The sequence below is a fragment of the Haliotis cracherodii genome, unplaced genomic scaffold, assembly GCF_022045235.1.
Source record: "Haliotis cracherodii isolate W230 unplaced genomic scaffold, xgHalCrac1.p SCAF_4, whole genome shotgun sequence".
Taxonomy (NCBI): Eukaryota; Metazoa; Mollusca; class Gastropoda; order Lepetellida; family Haliotidae; genus Haliotis; species Haliotis cracherodii.
The window spans coordinates 38439184-38460176 of NW_027266297.1; the positions used below are offsets into that span (position 1 = coordinate 38439184).

The window sequence follows — 20993 nt, forward strand, 5'->3', positions numbered from 1 at the left end:
CAACAACAAGAACAACAACAATAATAATAATAACAATAATAATAATAAATAATTCTGGAGAAAATACTGCTTCAGATCTCGCAAGATGAAAATTATATTGTTCACGGGATATGTCCGAGGTTCTGAACTATAGTGTGCTGTAAAAGTGTATGTCCTGAAGCAGTGACCGAACAAATCTCCTGTCGCTGAGACGCATCCTAGAACTGCACTGGTTGTCCTGCTGGGAATGACTGTTGACACTACACAAGTAACCTGACGAGCAGTCAAAGCCGTTGATCATATTGACGTCATACTTAAACAGAAAAGATAACTTTAGAATAACGACCACGTTCAGTGCTTAAATATTTTGTTCTTCTTCGCCAGTTCTCCCGATTCAATAAAACCTCCAAACGTTTTATTTCGTTTTATAGTTCCGTAATCCTATTTTTAGCATTACCCACCATCGCGGTCCGTTCCGACTCTCTCAGCCTGACATGCCCGATGACGACCTTTAAATCCAGGATGCACATGCTGTAGTTGGTAGTTACACAGTACTCGCAGGTGGTCAGTGTGTTTCGGAATGGATGTATCATATATCATTGCGATATGGTTTCTCCTGTTGCAGTGCAGGCTAAGCCTCGGTAAGTAGGACTTGTATTATAATGTAAGCATTGTTTTCACTCTGGCGCTCCGTCCTTCCTACATCTAATGCACATATAAACAAGTGCATATGTGTTTTACGTTCGTTGGCACTTGTCACACGTACGGTGAGGGGTGCAAGTCTATGTGTTATTATCCTTCTGAATGATCAATAAACGTACATTACCATATAGGGTAACTTTACTTCGCAAACCTAAAATATTTGCTTTCCAGTAAAATAGCCTTATGGTGCCTTTTTTAGGCTTATGTAGTTCGCATTAAAATATACACATATAATCATCTCTTTCCAACGAAAGGAGCCGATACAAGCTGAATACTGGCGAATAAGGATAAGGTAACACTGACTACACTTTCATGGCTCGTGGTTGATGTTGAGGTGGTCACTCGGTGCAGGAAAACGGCCCACACAAGCAATTGGTGGATGACAGTTATACTCTTATGATTTAATATCATTATGCTATTAGGAAGAAAGTGACGTGACCAAATGGATCTTGTTCAACGCCACAACCTGCGGTATTGCATTAGTATGACACAGGCCTGTAAATATCGGTGTCTGGGCCAGACAAGCTAAAACGCGCGGGTATCATCATTATTGTATAGTGGTTCATAATCACTCGCTTATTATATAGTAGGTTTGGGGCAGATAGTTTTTGATGAATGTGGAAATATTTTGTCGCGTTTATTTTTATTCTAAGCATCGTCCCACCTGAGTACAATCATACGCAATAGCAAATGAATGACAGTGTATCTGAGTCTGCCAATCCGACCCGTGAAGATCCGGGGTAGAATAGGTCTTCAGCAACCCATGCTTGCCGTAAAAAGCGACTATGCTGGTCGTAAGAGGCGACTAACAAGATCGGGTGGTCAGACTCGCTAACTTGGATGAAGCATGTCATCGTATCCCAATTGCGTTGATCGATGCTCATGATACCAAACACTGGTTTGTCTGCTTCAGACTCGATTATTTACAGACCGCCGTCGTAATAGCTGGAATATTGCTGAGTGCGGCGTAAAAGAACAAACCAAACCAAATCATCCAATCCAATGTGACTTGGATCAATAATCTACCAGAATCTCCGTGGGGTGTTAACAACTCATAAGAAGCGCGGCATGAGGTCAGAGGATGGTTGTGGGGTCAGTTTTACTGCCTGCCCGTTGGAGAGTGTAATTTGAAACCATGAATGACCTACACAGACATGTTGCTATGGAAACACTGCCCACTGACTGGCAGAAGGATGACTCGAATTAGGATCACAAGTAATCGACGGTATTTTGAACATACTTTTAATCCAAAAGGTGTTTTTTTTAATTTTCACCATGTGTGCCTAGTCACGACTAATATTGTCATGTGTGTCGCCCTTAACCACTTCAATTTCACCTCATAGCAACTGTCGGCGAGGAACAGAGACCGGCTCCATTTCAGGCCGATATCTCTGCACCAGGAGTTTTCTACTCTCACTGACCGTGTGTCCGCATTTTACAACTTGTCTGCATGTTAACTACCATACAGACTGTTGATTTTCTTTACATGATTTTCGTATTAATGCAAATACCAAATTATGGCTACAAATGTCTGTACACTTCTCAATCACGTTCTCAAATATGTAGGCTCTCCCTCATTCTGTTGGTTTGGAAAAGTGGTAGCCTTCCTTTGCAACAACAGGGATGGCGGAAAGGTTTGAGGAATTCTTCCTGAGCGTGTGACAGGTGTGTCCCCTGACTTTGTGGTACCTCCCAACCAATATTACCAGATATATATTGCCGCGTGTCCTGGGCTTAAGACAGTCGGTGTCACACAAGGAGGAGAAGTCTCTCCTTCTTTATACTCGCATTCCGAGCTTTAAACCCAAGACCAATTAACCTGTAGATCCACAACTATCATCTCCACACCCGGACAAAAGAATGTTCTCTGGAGAATGTAAATCATTTTACGTTCTTGTGGTTTGATCGTCTATTGTAATAGCTCAAATACAATAATATGCATTACCTGGATCCCCAAACTGATAATAAAAACAATACGTTGATACGCAAATTAAAAATATTTTCCATTGATTAAATGTGAATGTATTATTATCAAGGTTTGCGTTGTTGTGAAAATCGCTGGCTCCTACTTGTTGAAAGCCCCTGCAGCACTGTGATTCCTAACTTACACACAGTTGAATGCTTGCATTGTTGAAGCGGCACTGCTCACACGACTGACAAGGCAAACACAATCTGCATGAAGGATAGACGAATTGGTTTGTTCAAGATATGTATGAACACAGGCAGCACTGTTTTGAGTGGGAATGAATGGATGAATGAATTTCTTTATTTCCTGCAGAGTTGAATCCGAAGATTTTACATGGGCAAATACATAATTTACAATACATCAATGAAATTACTTGACTATATACAATGGAATCATGTTATACACTGCTATGAATAAATAATCTACAATGTACATTTTGAGAGCAGTAAGGTATCTAGTAGATATACATGAGGTGTTTCTTTAAATTCCATATCAAGTGGCAGAAAGACAGTATGATGCTTTGCCAAGTGTCGTAATCAGGTTTGTTAGTCAAGTCGTGGACATCTGCACCGAGAAAGAATGAAAGCATATCATCATCGTCAAGCATATCTATTTTCACGTATACATCTACATCAAGTTTATCAATCAGGCATGAGAAGAAATTATTTCTGTCAGGCTTAAACATTTCACAGTGCCAAATAATATGGCAATCATAGTCATAGCAATGTCTATTACAATGGTTACATTCTTTCGACACTTTTGCTCTTGACCCGATTTTAATACAAAGATGAGGGGGTTGTCTTAAATGTGGATAGAGATACATTACATTATTAAAAACATGCATTTGTAACCGTTTATGAATTTTATGGTATCGTGAAAGATCTGGTCTCTGTGCTAGTCTCTCTCTCCAGATGTACTGTTCATTCTCTGATAGACGTCTGATTACAAGAGCTCGCCAAGCCGATTTAGTTGGAAATGAACCGCTATCGGTATATCCCTTTATGTAGTTATCTAAATGGTATCTTTTTAGCGTTATAAAGAAGGATGTTGCATATGCTGACTGGACGGCTAATATTGACAATAGCGTTGGTAGCAATATGAGCACAAAATAGTTCTTTTGTTATTGAGTTACAATCGTTATTGCAGAGCCTTCCTAATAATTGTAGTCTACATTTATCAATGTAGCCATTCATTGACCACATTCCCAAGTTAAAAATAGACGAAACGGTTGGATGTCTTTTACCAAATCCTTGTATATGACGAGCAATTTAACGTTGTGTACATTCAATCATTTCAAGTTCTTTACGGTATAAGGCTGGTAACAATTCACATCCATAAAAGATTGTAGATAAAATCATTCTTTTCCATATATTGACACATGTAACTGGGTGGAGGTCGGAATCGTTGAGGCCGAGTGATCGTAGTGAATTAACACATTTTCTTGCTTTGGAGCAACATGTCATTATTCTTTCTTTACAGGATAAATTACTGTTTATGATTATTCCGCCATATTTGACGGAGTCGGAGGTGTCAATTATTGCATCGCCAAACTTGTAGGTTACCTTATTATGACTCTGGCGTGTTTTGCAGAATACAAATGACTTACTCTTGGAGGCATTATAGGTGAGTCTCCATTTATTGGCATATAAACGAACTGAATCAAGGGAAGACTGTAAGCCCCGTGACTTTTCCCCACTCCGACATACTCTACACTGACTTTTCCCCACTCCGACATACTCTACACTGACTTTTCCCCACTCCGACACAACCCCTCACTGACATTTCCCCACTCGGACATAACTCCTCACTGACATTTCCCCACTCTGACACGGTATTTTGAACATACTTTTAATCCAAAAGGTGTTTTTTTAATTTTCACCATGTGTGCCTAGTCACGACTAATATTGTCATGTGTGTCGCCCTTAACCACTTCAATTTCACCTCATAGCAACTGTCGGCGAGGAACAGAGACCGGCTCCATTTCAGGCCGATATCTCTGCACCAGGATTTTTTTTACTCTCACTGACCGTGTGTCCGCATTTTACAACTTGTCTGCATGTTAACTACCATACAGACTGTTGATTTTCTTTACATGATTTTCGTATTAATGCAAATACCAAATTATGGCTACAAATGTCTGTACACTTCTCAATCACGTTCTCAAATATGTAGGCTCTCCCTCATTCTGTTGGTTTGGAAAGGTGGTAGCCTTCCTTTGCAACAACAGGGATGGCGGAAAGGTTTGAGGAATTCTTCCTGAGCGTGTGACAGGTGTGTCCCCTGACTTTGTGGTACCTCCCAACCAATATTACCAGATATATATTGCCGCGTGTCCTGGGCTTAAGACAGTCGGTGTCACACAAGGAGGAGAAGTCTCTCCTTCTTTATACTCGCATTCCGAGCTTTAAACCCAAGACCAATTAACCTGTCACACTGACATTTCCATCTCGGACATAACTCCACACTGACATGTCCCAACTCGGACATAAGCCCACACTGACATTTCCAACTCGGACATAACTCCACACTGACATGTCCCCACTCGGACATAATTCCACACTGACATGTCCCCACTCGGACATAACTCCACACTGACATGTCCCCATTCGGACATAACCCCACACTGACATTTCCCCATTCGGACATAACCCCAAACTGACATTTCCCCATTCGGACATAACCCCACACTAACATTTCCCCACTCGGACATAACTCGACACTGACATTTCCCCACTAGGACATAACTCGACACTGACATTTCCCAACTCGTACATGACCCCACACTGACATTTCCCAACTCGGACATGACCCCACACTGACATTTCCCCACTCGAACATAACTCGACACTGACATTTCCCCACTCGAACATAACTCGACACTGACATGTCCCCACTCGGACATAGCCCCACACTGACATGTCCCAACTCGGACATAACCCCACACTGACATTTCCCCACTCGGACATAACTCCACACTGACATTTCCCCACTCGGACATAACTCCACACTGACATTTCCCAACTCGGACATAACCCCACACTAACATTGCCCCACTCGGAAATAATTCCACAATGACATGTCCTTACTCGGACATAAGCCCACACTGACATGTCCCCACTCGGACATAACTCCACACTAACATTCCCCCACTCGGACATAACTCGACACTGACATGTCCCCACTCGGACATAACTCCACACTGACATTTCCCCACTCGGACATAACTCGACACTGACATGTCCCCACTCGGACATAACCCCACACTGACATTTCCCCACTCGGACATAACTCCACACTGACATTTCCCCACTCGGACATGACCCCACTCTGACATAACTCGACACTGACATGTCCCCACTCGGACATAACTCCACACTAACATTCCCCACTCGGACATAACTCGACACTGACATGTCCCCACTCGGACATAAGTCCACACTGACATTTCTCCACTCGGACATAATTCCGAACTGACATTTACAACTCGGACATAACTCCACACTGACATTTCCCCACTCGAACATAACCGCACACTGACATTTACAACTCGGACATAACTCCACACTGACATTTCCCCACTCGGACATGACCCCACTCTGACATTTCCCCTATAGGACATCACTACACACTGACATTCCCCCACTCGGACATAACCCCACACTAACATTTCCCCCCTCGGACATAACTCCACAATTACATGTCCCCACTCGGACATAACCCCACACTAACATTCCCCCACTCGGACATAACTCAACAATGACATGTCACCACTCGGACATAAGTCCACACTGACATTTCTCCACTCGGACATAATTCCACACTGACATTTACAACTCGGACATAACTCCACACTGACATTTCCCCACTCGAACATAACCGCACACTGACATTTCCAACTCGGACATAACTCCACACTGACATTTCCCTACTCAAACATAACCCCACACTAACATTTCCCAACTGAGACACAACTCCAAACTGACATTTCTCTAGTCTAATATAACCCCACAATAAGATATGCCCGCCCCGTCATAACCCCATGTGACGTTGACATTTCCCCACATGGTTAATTCCCAACATATAGAACGGTGTCGGTATGACCGAACAACTGACACTGCATCCTGCTTCCTCTGTGTTGTCTTTTCATGAACGCACGACGAACCTTTCAGTATTATTCAGATTCACATGTAAAGACGAGTTTCTGTCGCCCAGCTAACTTATGCGAGACGAATACATCGTCAACTTTGTTAATTGTCGGCTCTACCGACCAACCGTATTGGGATATTCCGAACAAACAGTTAGTGAGCTTTATGAATATTTTGATGTACGAAGTATCATTTTTTCCCTACGTTTTCGATGGAAACGGTAAATCGACCAGAAATGATCAACTTGGACCAACTTTATATTACTTCACATTAAAAGGTCCGTTCCAGGAATGGCTGTACTTACCGCACTGAATAAATGGAGAATGCATATGTGTTTATGAATTGGAAGAACATGTATTACGAATCAACGTCAATATAAATAGGAATTAAAACCAGCAATCACGTAACAAACACAACACACTGTTGATGGTGGAACTTTATAAACTTCACATTCCAAGGGTTCTCAATAAATAACGTGTTAACAATCATTTTACGCCAGTTCCACGTCCTTTTTGCGGTGTTGTTTTACAGCACCAGAAAAGAAAAATAATTGCTTCCACAATTTTCTTTGTGTGAATATCAACAAGAGCCTTTGGGGGTTGAATTTCTTAATTTACAGGGTTTGACGTTTAACTATCCAAAGAAAAATTCGTAAAATATATTTAGATTTTGTTCACAATATTGACACTACTATCACCATGAAAGTTAACACGAAGGTTATATTTAATTGACCACTGATTCCAAATTTAACCCAAGTTGGATCTTCATTGTCTTAAAAAGTGAAAAAGATGTAAGATCACTGAGCACAACACTCAGAATTCTCAATAAACCTTAAAGTCAAGGGATTTTCATACAGTTTGTTGAGACATGTATGGGATAAATACGTGTGTTGGGGGAATGAAAGTTTTATTTCAGACAAGTTATGTTTTTGATCAGGGCTTCCAGACATAGACCTTTTCTTAAGAATGAGGAGCCAAGCAACCCACATGTTTCAGAACACTAGCCTAGTCCCAGAAGCGATATATGTTTTTGGTTGACCCTTTATAATACAATGTCCAGGGACGTTATGAGATCGTAACCCTGTCTGACGCTCGCAATCGGCATATTACACCACTTGGTTAAACGCCATTCCATTCTCACCTCGCCCCATGACCTACAACAATGTGTATCACACATGTATATCGGCTCTATTTCAGAATGTGAGGCTGGGCGTTACGGAACTGACTGCAGCAAACAGTGCAAGGAGGGATGTGACGGCCCATGTGACAGTGTGGACGGCTCCTGTACCTGTAAACCCGGATGGAGAGGAAATACCTGTTCAAAAAGTATGTTTGTTTGTTTGTTTGTTTGTTGTTTAACGCCGCACTCAGTAATATTCCGGCTATATGACGGCGGTCTGTAAATAATCGAGTTTGGACCAGACAATCCAGTGATTGACATCATGAGCATCGATCCACGCAATTGGGATACGATGACATGCATCAACCAAGTCAGCGAGCCTGACCACCCGATCCCGTTAGTCGCCTCTTACGACAAGCATAGTCGCCTTTTACGGCACGCATGGGTTGCTGAAGACCTATTCTAACCCGGATCATCACGGGTCTCAAAAAATATGTGCCATAAGTAGCGCTCTCAACTATGAAATGTCAAATATGTTACTAATTCATGTATACCTTTCCAAATGAAACAATAAACACTCGTCTTGTAGTCTACTTCATAATGTATAACATAAATAAGTAAGAGCATATATGGATGTCAGCTTCATTATTATAAGAACACGGCAACGGAGTTAATACTCACTACTTTTTCAGGTGAATAAATGCTAAGAGGGAGAGGCCACACACACACGCACGCACACACACACGCACACACACACACACACACACACACACACGCACGCACGCACGCACGCACGCACGCACGCACGCACGCACGCACACACACATATATGTACCTGTAAGCGAAACAAAAGTGACAAGGTAACAAAGGTGGACCTTTCAACAGATACACACATGTATGTAGACAGAGCATAGATAAGTGGCGACATTTTACAGATCGTCATTTTAAAATTAAATACTTTTTATCTAAAGAAAGAAAGAACTCACAGAGTTGTTTGTGTATATGATGTTTCAGAAGTTACTCGTTTCATGAAGATCCAATGTGTTGACGGGAAGGCCCTTTATGGCCCTTTATGGCCCTTTATGGTCCTCTAAAGATGTTGTTATTGAAAATTATGTCTTAAATGTAAATGTCTCTGAGGAATTGTTGTGTTCTTTTACAAGGTATATTTAAATGACATGATTTGTGTCATTTCCCATTAAGACAGTTTAAAAAAAGAACTTATTCTTGACGCAATACCTCCTCTTTTTCACCTACATGCATTAAAAAATATCAAGCTGCATGGTTTGGCTTGACAGGTGGTTTGTCATGTGTCTATTTAGGATATGGATCAGTCTGTAACACCATATAATACGCACCGTCATCATTATTACAGCTGAAGATATTTATCATTAGTCACAAAATAATTCAGCCATCTGATTGGCCAGTCGGCAGTCCTGTCGGATCCCACACAAGTGTGTCTGTCTCCCCATGACACTGTCGTGTTTCATATGATGTCATCAGCTTGTCACAATATAATTCAGCCATCTGATTGGCCAGTCGGCAGTCTTGTCGGATCCCACACAAGTGTGTCTGCCTCCCCATGACACTGTCATCAGCTTGTCACAAAATAATTGACTCTGTTCAAATTTAGATCTAGAATTACCATACCTAAACCACTGGCGGTCTTCAGGAAGATCTGTATAAGTTTTTATATTTCGATGTCGTGATGCCCATTGAGCTTGTAAAGTCTCGTACACCTTGCCTGTGACATATGCTATTTATATCATATGATCACACTAACATTGACTTGTGAACTTAATACACTCTCTCTGTGTTATAGAATGTTATCGTGGGCGGTACGGCCTTGGCTGTGCAGAGTGGTGTTCCAATGGATGCCAGCAGAGGAAGTGCCACCCAACAACTGGATTTTGCCGTCGCAAAACCTGTAGCCCTGGCTGGAGGAACTCCGATCCTGACCATCCAATGTGTGATCAACGTAAGATACCTAACATCAAGGTTTCAAACTGCACGGAAGCTAATTAATTTCCTGAAATGTTATTGTGATATATTTTATTGACATTTATATAGTTCGAACGTTAATGTTTGGTTCACATTTTTTCATGTTTGCCATTTGTTTATATTTTAAGAAATTGTCCGATTTAGTCAAGTATGTCAACGCTCGGCATGGTTTCACTGCCCATAGTAGGGAGATTTGGGTAATTTATAATTGCACACTTCAAGTTGTTTAACTTGTGACGAATACCGCACAGATGGGGGGAGTGGTCGGGGGACTGCAGAGAGTGGTTGAGATAGTTGATCTTTGGGACAGAAAATGGAGATCAGGTTACCGCCTAAACCACTGTGTAACAACGTATAATAGATAACCTGGTCAAGGGAATGTTCTTCAATGTGTCCAACCGATTCGGGGTCGGAATAGGCCCCCAGTATAATGAGACTTTGTGGTTAATCTGTGAGACCGGACATCGTGATATAGATCTACTACTGCTGACTGGTGTTTAAAACAATCTTCTGTCGCCCATTAAACATCTTAAGGCTTGAAAGTGCGTCATATTTAACACCAATGCAATTCAATATGTGAGTGAGTGTGAGAGACTGAGTGAGTATGCTTTTACGCTGCTTTTAGGTTTTTGTTTGTTTGTTGTTAAACGCCACACTCAGCAATATTCCATCTACATGACGGTAGTATGTAAATAATCGAGTCTGGACCAGACAATCCAGTGATTGACATCATGAGCATAGATCCACGCAAATGGGATACGATGACATGCAACAACCAAATCAGCTAGCCTGACTACCCGATCCCGTTAATCGTCTCTTGATGTCAACCACTGGATTGTCTGGTCCAGACTCGATTATTTAAGACCTCCGTCATATTGCTGAGTGCGGCGTTAAACAACAAACAAACAAAACAAACAAATACAACAAGCATGGGTCAACGAACGAAGGCAGTGTAATGAAGGACAAGACAATGAGTCCACCACTTGTTAAGTTATTATGGTCTACGAAAAATATAATTTTATAAACCAGGGATAAGGAAATATTATGGATGCCGGTTCTGTAGATACACTCTGTGGATACTGGTCGTCTATCCGTCTGAGTTACCACATTCACAGTGCAGCTGGCCCGTGAAGATCCGGGATAGAATAGGTCTTCAGCAACCCATGCGTGCCGTAAAAAGCGACTATGCTTATCGTAAGAGGCGACTTACGGGATCGGGTGGTCAGGCTCGCTGACTTGGTTGATGCATGTCATCGTATCCCAATTGCATGGATCGATGCCCATGATGTCAATCACTTGGCAGCACCGTACAGGTGCTCTTTGGCCTAACCAAAGTTGTAAATACCTGCATTATGCCTGCATGGTGTGTAATACCTGCATCCCCTTCGCCCTACACTAAGCTGACACGATATGATATAACTTACATATCGTTCAAAGAGGCATTAAACCCAACTCACTGCTAGAAATGTGATGCACTAAAGTTTCAGATTGTCTTATGTTGAAGAATGTGCGTTAGGTATTTCACAATGTGTGAGGTGGGGTGAAATGGGGTTTAACGTCGCGTTCAGGATTATTGCACTTACATGGCGACTTGGATGCACGTGTGTGTGCATGTGCGTGTGCTTGTGTGTGTGTGTGGCTGCTTGTATTAGTCCGGACTGATGCCGATGTATAGTGCTAGCCCATTGAGATACCATACCGCAGTTTAACATGAATACCCTACTCAGACACAGTATACTGACCCCGAACCGACCAGTCCTTGTTTTAGCCCCTTAATACCGAGCGCCAGACAGGATAACAACAAGTACCATCTTTTAACGTCTTTCGGTATGACGCGGCCGGGGATCGAACCTCGAACCTTCCGCTCTCCGGGCGGACGCTCTACCACTAGACCACGGAGGCGGTCTATTTCACAATGTGCAACTACACATTTATATATGTATATGCTGGGTTTCTTTAGGATGTGAGGATGGACAATATGGAGCTTCCTGCAGAGAACGTTGCGCCGAGGGATGTGAGGGGAACTGTCATCGTGTGAGCGGCACGTGCACGTGCAAGGACGGATGGAAAGGGCCACAATGCTTGTTACGTATGTTGAACTTTCACACTATTGATTCGTCTCAAATTTTCAGATTCAAATGTGCAATTGGATCTGCTTTAATTTAGGAGATAAAAAAATACCGTGTTTCCAATTTTGATGTTTCGAACATGACAATGATGAATGCTAGATTCTGTTTGGTCAAAATAAGTTTAATTGCATGTAGATATGACTGCTTTTAACCCTCTAGAACTGTACACGTTCGAGACGGCAGATTATCATGCATGATGAAATCTATTTCAGAACGCGCACAGTTACATAAAACATACACTAACCGTTGTGGTGTAACAACACGATCATTGGGCACATTAATGAGCAGTCGCGTCATGCCGTATCGTCTTCAGTTGTAAGGTGGTTGGGTTGGCGATGATGTTTTGGTTCATTTCCACTAATTTATCAAGTTGATATTAAACATAATTATTCCCTCATAATCACGAGGCAAGCATGTCCACTAGCCTATATCAAATCCTAGTTTCTACTCTTGCCACACCAAGGCCCATTTTCTTGGCTCGACCCTGGCGCCACATCGCGTAGAGTTGTCCCCCCTGTACTGAAAACGCGATATCCAATCAGATCGCTGTTCTTATCTCGTATAGCTTCACAAAGACGGCGACTACCATAGGCAACGACCTATTCGATCAGATAATGAGGGATCATGTGGAAACAGGACTTTGATAAACACGTTAAGAGGCGAGTGGACGTTCTTGCCTCGGGATTATGTGAAAACAAGACTTTGATAATAAGGCGAGCGGACGTTCTTGCATCGGGATGATGTGAAAACAAGACTTTGATAAAAAGGCTGGTGGACGTTCTTGCCTCGGGATGATGTGGAAACGAGACATTGATAAAAAGGCTGGTGGACGTTCTTGCCTCGGGAAGATGCCCAACAATGGAAGATGTCATGTTTATTTCCAAGAAATGACTCGGTTGAGTCCAATGAGTGCAATATATGTAACAGGTTATGGAGTGTTTTAAAAAAGTACTTTGTACATGTAAGCATTATTTTGATCCAATAATGAAATTATCAGTAATATAAGTCATTAATCTCGAACATGAGTAGTATACGTTATTCACTTCATGAGTCCCCTTTCGGCATTTTGAAGATGCTCATTTGTGACTACGCGTTTGATAAGAGAATCATTTTTTAAAAAGCGCTCTGTCGTCATTGTAGAATGGCGAAAAGAGTCGATTCCAAAATATAATAAAAGGAATTTATGTAATGGTTAGCCCGTAATGACCTGGTATTTAGCTTACTATTTCAACGTTTTCAGACCAGGGCTCGATTTCTGAAATCTATTTACACCATGGCCCCGAAAATGCTTAAACAACAGTGTTGTCGATAACATATTAAAAGATTGTCAAGAACTTCATGCTATACTGTGAGACCACTGTGTGAGTCACCCCTGGGTGATGCACGTGACATGTGTTCCGCACGTACACCTCTCTTTGGCGACTCGGGTTATGAAATGCATGTCCGCGGCAAGTATATTCATATTGGACCTAAATATTACTTACTAATCATATTAATGGGCCTATTATGAGCAAACAAAATGCAAAAATAACAAAAACGCATGTGTTTCGTGCAATAAAATATACACTCTTAGTCCAACTATTTACTGGTAACTTTCATGATAAATGTCCTTTCATGTCTCCCGTGATGAATTAATAAACGATCCAGTTAGTTAATATACGGTCAAGGACAAAGGAGCCATTGTTTAATCTACATTTAGACTATCTCAAATTTTAAAACATACTATGTTTATCTCCAATTTCGATAACCGTAAATCCCATTCGATACCCAACGCGTTATTGAGTTATTAGAGTTTGAAACCTCTAAACTGAAAACCCGGTAGGTTAATTTCCATTATAACGTGGCAACTAAGCGGGAAATAACTCGAACGCATTGGAAAATACGGTGATTATTGATGTTGCATCGGTAGATTTTCATTAGGTTGAATTCAGGGATCAAAGACGGCCGATTTGATTTTGTTTTAAGCACTATACTACTTTGGTCACCATGTGCAATTTAAAAAAAATACGTATCTCAAATACCATGTAAGTATCATTGAAAAGATCCTCTCTGTGTTGAATGCTCGAATTTAGGGTGATGGTCCGCACATGTGAGCTTCCATATGTTTAAATACAATTTTCGCCATCATACTTGACTCTTCAATATAAGATCATATAGTAGATAGCATTCATCAATCTTAGCTACTACTCGTCCACAAACGGGGTTCAAACTCTTCGTGATGTAACTGCTAGTTTTGTTTTTATTTAAGGATGTGAGGATGGGCGTTATGGGAATGGCTGCAGAAAACAATGTAGTGAAGGCTGTATCGACACATGTAACAATGTTAACGGCAGTTGTTCCTGCAAACTCGACTGGGCGGGGCCATTGTGCAGAGGACGGTGCGGCGCTGGGTGTGACGGACCATGTGACCAAATGACCGGCCACTGTACCTGCAAACGTGGCTGGTTTGGATTGGTCTGCAGAGGACGTACGTTGATACACTCATAGGATGACAAAAGTTTAATGCAAACATTTCCGAGAGTCTTTGAATTGCTTAAAGTATTGTAGTCTTTAAAAGTTTGTATTAATGCCTGTGTATCATCATAAACCAAAATGTCGAAGTATGTATATTCAATGTATCGATCTCTTCCACAGGAGATATCGCTTACTTCACAGTTCTTTGCAGACCATTGTGACGTCATCGGTCACATGGCTTCACATTCAAATGATATCAGTTATCGCCCTGCCTCAGCTAGTTGGACTTTTTACCCTCAAGGCAATTATTACTGTTTACAAACAGAATGGTCTGGAATGATATTTCGAATCTCACCCTCGTGTTTTAAGATCTCTGTCAGGTACATCTTAAAATCTGTATCGACTCGTGTTGCCGTATTCAATATTTATACACACTCGTGTGAGATTCTCTTGAGATGTATATTTGATAATGTTGTTTGGAAATGATCAATTAATTATATTTTCATTATTCTTTCAGCCCTTGCAACTATATATTTTGTTTTTTGTTTATGCATACATACGTTCAGCTGTTTTAATACATGGCTGATTAACCAGATTGTTCCGAGGGGCATTATGGACCAAGCTGTCTTAGAAAGTGCAGTGTGGGATGTGTGGACACTTGCGACAGAGTAGATGGCAACTGTACCTGTAAGCCAGGTTGGACGAGGGACACCTGCTCATCACGTATGTTCGTATTCTTATAATACGTTTCAAACATATAATGTCAATTTCATATCTTATTACAAAGGGTGTCAGAAATGGTTTGAGCGTACGTGTGAAAGATGTATTGCACACCCTTAACATTTTGCATTTATTAAGTACAATACTTTCCATGGTAATAGGCTGCATTTTCGGATTCGACAAAACACCATAGGGTGCATAGATAAGGGACGCAATTCTGAACGATTGGGTCTTCTGTCGTTGTTAAAGACGAAATCCGTTGAGATTCTGAGGTAGAATTAGTGAGTGAGTGAGTATGGTTTTACGCCGCTTTTAGCAAGTTTCCAGCAATATTATGGCGGGGGACACCAGAAATGGGCTTCACAAGGTAGAATTAGTACTCAGTAAGTTGTATTCTTGTATGAGGCTACTAAATGGATCAGATAAGTTATCAGGGTCAGCTGGATCAGTGTTGTGTGCGGCATTAAGCAACATTCACCGACTCCTCACTCACTGGACTACGAATACGGCATATTTAGGAAATAGGGGTCCTGTTTCACGACATAATGGGATTTGCTAGTTTGTCTTGTCCAGACGAGAGACTAACCTGTTACAACTGGAATATGACTGACTGCGGCGGTTAACACATTTCATTCCCGTACCGACCAATGTTGATACTGACATTGTCAAAAATGGGAAATAGGTGTATTATCAATGCCTCTCTTCATCGGTCACTGGCACACTGCAACTGTCTAACAGATCTGAGCATGCGCGGAAAGGGATTCATCGTAGTCCGTGACACCACGTTTTCACCTGTTGAGCTCAGAAAGAAAAAGACACAGAAACTGGTAGAATCGTATATATGCTTCAACGGCTCAAATAGATCTGAACATGCACGGTTGTTGGGTTCATCAAGTTTGTTGGAGGTCGTGATTCATGTTTATGGTTCTGGTGAAAGGGTTCAGGTAAAACATGCTATTGTGCTATTCAGAACATTTGACAGATTTTTGTTACACACACACACTCTCACACACGCACGCACGCACGCACACACACACACACACACACACACACGCACACACACACTGCAAAATAGATCGGTAGGTCTGTAGGTCTGATAGGTGTACGAACTGTGTCCAAGAAATACATTTCTCACATTTCTGACCCTCAATACAGATTGCACAGATGGTACATATGGCGAGGACTGTAAGTATAAGTGCAAGGAGGGATGCAAGCCCGATAAATGCAACCATATTGATGGCCACTGTACAGCTTGTGCAGGCGGTTGGACAGGAGAAACTTGTGAAACAGGTACGGATTGTATCGAATACATAGGAAGTGTTTGGTTCACTTTGGAGATAAACATTGTGTTTTCAGTGTAGAACTACATGTAGGTTGGTTACCTGTAGATTTAACATGGCTAAACTGACTTTGGAACCGAAAGATCAAGGTTGAATCGGGCTTTTTTTAATACATTGGGCAGGTCTAATACCATTCTACCATGACAAAATTAAACGTCAACGCTTTGATGGTGTGTAAAAAAAGTGCCACATTTCAAGATGTCTGTGGTCTCTAAAACTTGAAATATACTCTCATGGTCGATTCCTATTGTGGTTTCGTGCACAATGTATTACAATAAATACTTTGAATTAAACTTAATTTGGAAATATCATTATTTTATGATGCCTACCGACAATGCATATTTATGAGTTTCTGCAGTAATGTGCACGTCGAATCAGCTGTTTCAATCAGAGGTGGTTATTTTGATTTGGTACCTCTGATTGACCAATCAGAATCGAGTTATGGCCAAATCAAATTCAAATTTCCCAACACACCTGAATCTGAAATGATTTTGTTTATTATTAGAGTTATATTTAACTTGCAAATAGAAATGAAAATGGTTGAAACTGATATGCTTCAACGTTTTCAACAAATTGATTTCCACATTCATTTCTCATAAGTCTGCCCGCCCGGTACATATGGAGAAAACTGTGGGCTAACCTGCTCTGCTGGGTGTGTCAACCAGACTTGTGACCGAGTTGATGGCAGCTGTGACGAGTGTCTGCCTGGCTGGGAGAGCCATCGCTGGAGCATTGCAAGGTGCGACGAAAGTAAGTAGTGTTGTATCTCGATCGTAAAGATATTTGGTTAAACCCCAAAATACAACTGTTCCCTCGAAAGACTTTCTTTCTCTAAAATATGATGTTGTGGGTCCCCAAATGGTTGCTGGGCTCTTTTCACAGAAAGAAATCAGTGTAAGTCTTATATAGCTGACTGATAAATCCCAACCCCCTAAAATAATAAAAGGTTGGATTCACTCTTAAGGAGCTTTCTCACCCATTAATCTGCGGAAAAACGTAAGATGTGATACTTTAGCAACACATTTTATGAATGTGATAATATATTTTAAATGGAGGACTGTGTGGACACTCAATGACTGCATACTAATGTCACACAGGCTGACAGGTTCTGAAACCATACATGTGCCTGAAATTAAATATCCTGAGAAGTTGCTTTTCAACTTATGGAATATGCCTTGTAGTCTTCATGAAATCCCGTATTTTCAATGTTGTAAACGTTTGTAGACGTACAGTTGTTACTAAATGTGAAGGTTTCTTGTTTCTTTCGGAGAAAAAGTAACATTTCTTCACCACTCAAATTCTTTGTCCCATATTGTGATCATTTATGATATAGAGTGGGACAAGGGAATTCCCAATTAATAACCATGCCCAGTTGTAACATATTCAACAGTAGAAAAGACGAATGTACATGAAAAGACAAAATTAGAAAAAAGGTCTTATGTGTTTAGCATTAACTTACGAGATGTCGTAGGAATGGCATCCCAAAGAAATGCACAAGAATAATCACGTTTAAACAATTTGATTACATTTGTAAAGGTGTTCATTGTTAACATAAAACGTCCACGTCAGAGGTCGGCCAGTCTTGATTATATACCGAAACAGATACCGCCGGGCGTAAAATGTAAAATAGCCGTGACAGTCTTATGAGTGGACCAACATCCAGCTGTGTGAATCCATTGGCTATCAATGGTTGAATAAGGCGACACAAATCTTGACTTCTTCCCGTGCATGTAATTTACCGACAGTTTGATGTCATTAATCTAATGTTCACTCCAGGGTGTTACCGAGGCACATATGGCGAGGACTGTAAGAATAAGTGCAACGAGGGATGCAAGCCTGATAAATGCAACCATATTGATGGACACTGTACAGCTTGTAGAGGCGGTTGGACTGGAGAAACCTGTGAAACAGGTACGGATTGTATCGAATATAAATGAAGTGTTTGGTTCACTTTGGAGATAAACATTGTGTTTTCAGTGTAGAACTAGGTTGGTTACCTGTAGATTTAACATTGCTGAACTGACTTTGGAACCGAAAGATCAAGGTTGAATCGGGCTCTTTTTGAATACATTGGGCATGTCTATTACTATTCTACCATGACAAAATTAAACGTCAACGCTTTGATGGTGTGTAAAGAAAGTGCCACATTTCAAGATCTCTGTGGTCTCTAAAACTTGAAATATACTCTCATGGTCGATTCGTATCGTTGTTTCGTGTACAATGTATGACAATAAATACTTTGAATTAAACTTAATTTGGAAATATCATTATTTTATAATGCCTACCGACAATGCATATATATAAGTTTCTGCAGTAATGTGCACGTCGAATCAGCTGTTTCAATCAGAGGTGGTTATTTTGATTTGGTACCTCTGATTGACCAATCAGAATCGAGTTATGGCCAAATCAAATTCAAATTTCCCAACACATCTTAATCTGAAATGATTTCGTTTATTATTAGAGTTAAATTTAACTTGCAAATAGAAATGAAAATGGTTGAAACTGATATGCTTCAACGTTTTCAACAAATTGATTTCCACATTCATTTCTCATTAGTCTGCCCGCCCGGTACATATGGGGAAAACTGTGGGCTAACCTGCTCTGCTGGGTGTGTCAACCAGACTTGTGACCGAGTTGATGGCAGCTGTGACGAGTGTCTGCCTGGCTGGGAGAGCAATCGCTGGAGCATTGCAAGGTGCGACGAAAGTAAGTAGTGTTGTATCATGATCGATAAGACATTTGGCTGGCGTTTTCAGAAACAAAAATCGGTTCCCTAAAATGCTGGAATAACAAATTGGTTCTCAGGTTAAACCCCAAATACAACCGTTCCCTCGAAAGACTTTCCTTCTCTAAAATAGGATGTTGTGGGTCCCAAAATGGTTGCTTGGCTCTTTTCACAGAAAGAAATCAGTGTAAGTCTTGTATAGCTGACTGATAAATCCCAACCCCCTAAAATAATAAAAGGTTGGACTCTTAAGGTGCTTTCTCACCCATTAATCTGCGGAAAAACGTAAGATGTGATACTTTAGCAACACATTTTATGAATGTGATAATACATTTTAAATGAAGGTGTGTATGGACTCTCAATGACTGCATACTAATGTAACACAGGCTGACAGGTTCTGAAACCATACATGTGCCCGAAATTAAATATCCTGAGAAGTTGCTTTTCAATTTTGAAGCTTATGGAATATGCCTTATACCCTTTATGAAATCCCGTATATTCAATGTTGTAAACGTATGTAGACGTACATTTTTTACAAAATGTGAAGGTTTCTTGTTTCTTTCGGAGAAAAAGTATCATTTCTTCACCATTCAAATTCTTTGTCCCATATTGTTATCATTTATGATATAGAGTGTTAAAAGGAAATTCCCAATGAATAACCATGCCCAATTGTAACATATTCAACAGTAGAAAAGACGAATGTACATGAAAAGACAAAATTAGAAAAAAGGTCTTGTGTGTTTAGCATTAACTTACGAGATGTCATAGGAATGGCATCCAAAAGAAATGCACAAGAATAATCACGTTCAGACAATTTGATTACATTTGTAAAAGTTTTCATTGTTAACATAAAACGTCCACGTCAGAGGTCAGCCAGTCTTGATTATATACCGAAACAGATTCCACCGGGCATAAAATGTAAAATAGCCGTGGACCAACATCCAGCTGAGTGAATCCATTGGCTATCAATGGATGAAGAAGGCAACACAAATCTAGACTTCTTCCTGTGCATGTAATTTACCGACAGTTTGATGTCATTACTCTAATTTTCACTCCAGGGTGTAACCAAGGCACATATGGCGTGGACTGTAAGTATAAGTGCAACGAGGGATGCCAACCTGGTACTTGCAGCGCTACTGATGGAACGTGTGGGTCATGTGTGCAAGGGTGGACTGGGGAACACTGTGAAACAGGTACTGATTGTACAGTATAAAGGTGATGCAGCCTAAGGTTGTCTACATGTGCAATTCCACTTGCATTCAACACACATATCATGCATTATTCCCTCTTCTGACCTGGGGAAAACTGTGACGCAGTGCAGGTTTTACTCAATGGATTAGAATGTTGCATACATTCATTAAATGAACATCTTCCCGAGGCAAGGGAGTGACTGACTATAAAAGTCCAGTTTCCACCCTTGCCGACCGAGGCTTGAATGATGGGGTAATATTTTGGCGCGACTAACGAGTTTTTACATAGTCCAATCAAAAAAGCGTAACGAAAGCTGTTCGTAAACTGCCGTACAGATTTCGTTTGATTGCAGTATTTGCAAATCATTTGCGCTTAGCGTCAACAGATATTTTCCAAATCTGTTCATGTTTTTAATCACTCTACTCACGTGATTGGATGCACTTCGCGTAGTAAGACCCGTTTTATTACAATATAGATCTTGATTAGCGATCAGATAGTCTTCACTGGGCGCCACATTTTTTG

The 20993-nt window shown here is 40.9% G+C and overlaps 1 protein-coding gene across 1 annotated transcript in view; it reads left to right on the forward strand.

Moving 5' to 3' along the window:
• The first annotated feature begins 468 nt into the window (after positions 1-468).
• The window catches only part of LOC139478550 (multiple epidermal growth factor-like domains protein 10), a 28917-nt gene continuing 8392 nt past the window's right edge, over positions 469-20993 (forward strand). The window contains exons 1-11 of the mRNA XM_071261054.1: positions 469-620; positions 7989-8117; positions 9734-9889; positions 11873-12001; positions 14290-14508; positions 15090-15218; positions 16371-16505; positions 17156-17305; positions 18332-18466; positions 19112-19261; positions 20339-20473. Coding sequence (XP_071117155.1) covers positions 560-620; positions 7989-8117; positions 9734-9889; positions 11873-12001; positions 14290-14508; positions 15090-15218; positions 16371-16505; positions 17156-17305; positions 18332-18466; positions 19112-19261; positions 20339-20473 — 1528 coding nt within the window. The 5' untranslated portion in view covers positions 469-559. The remainder of the gene's footprint in view (positions 621-7988; positions 8118-9733; positions 9890-11872; positions 12002-14289; positions 14509-15089; positions 15219-16370; positions 16506-17155; positions 17306-18331; positions 18467-19111; positions 19262-20338; positions 20474-20993) is intronic.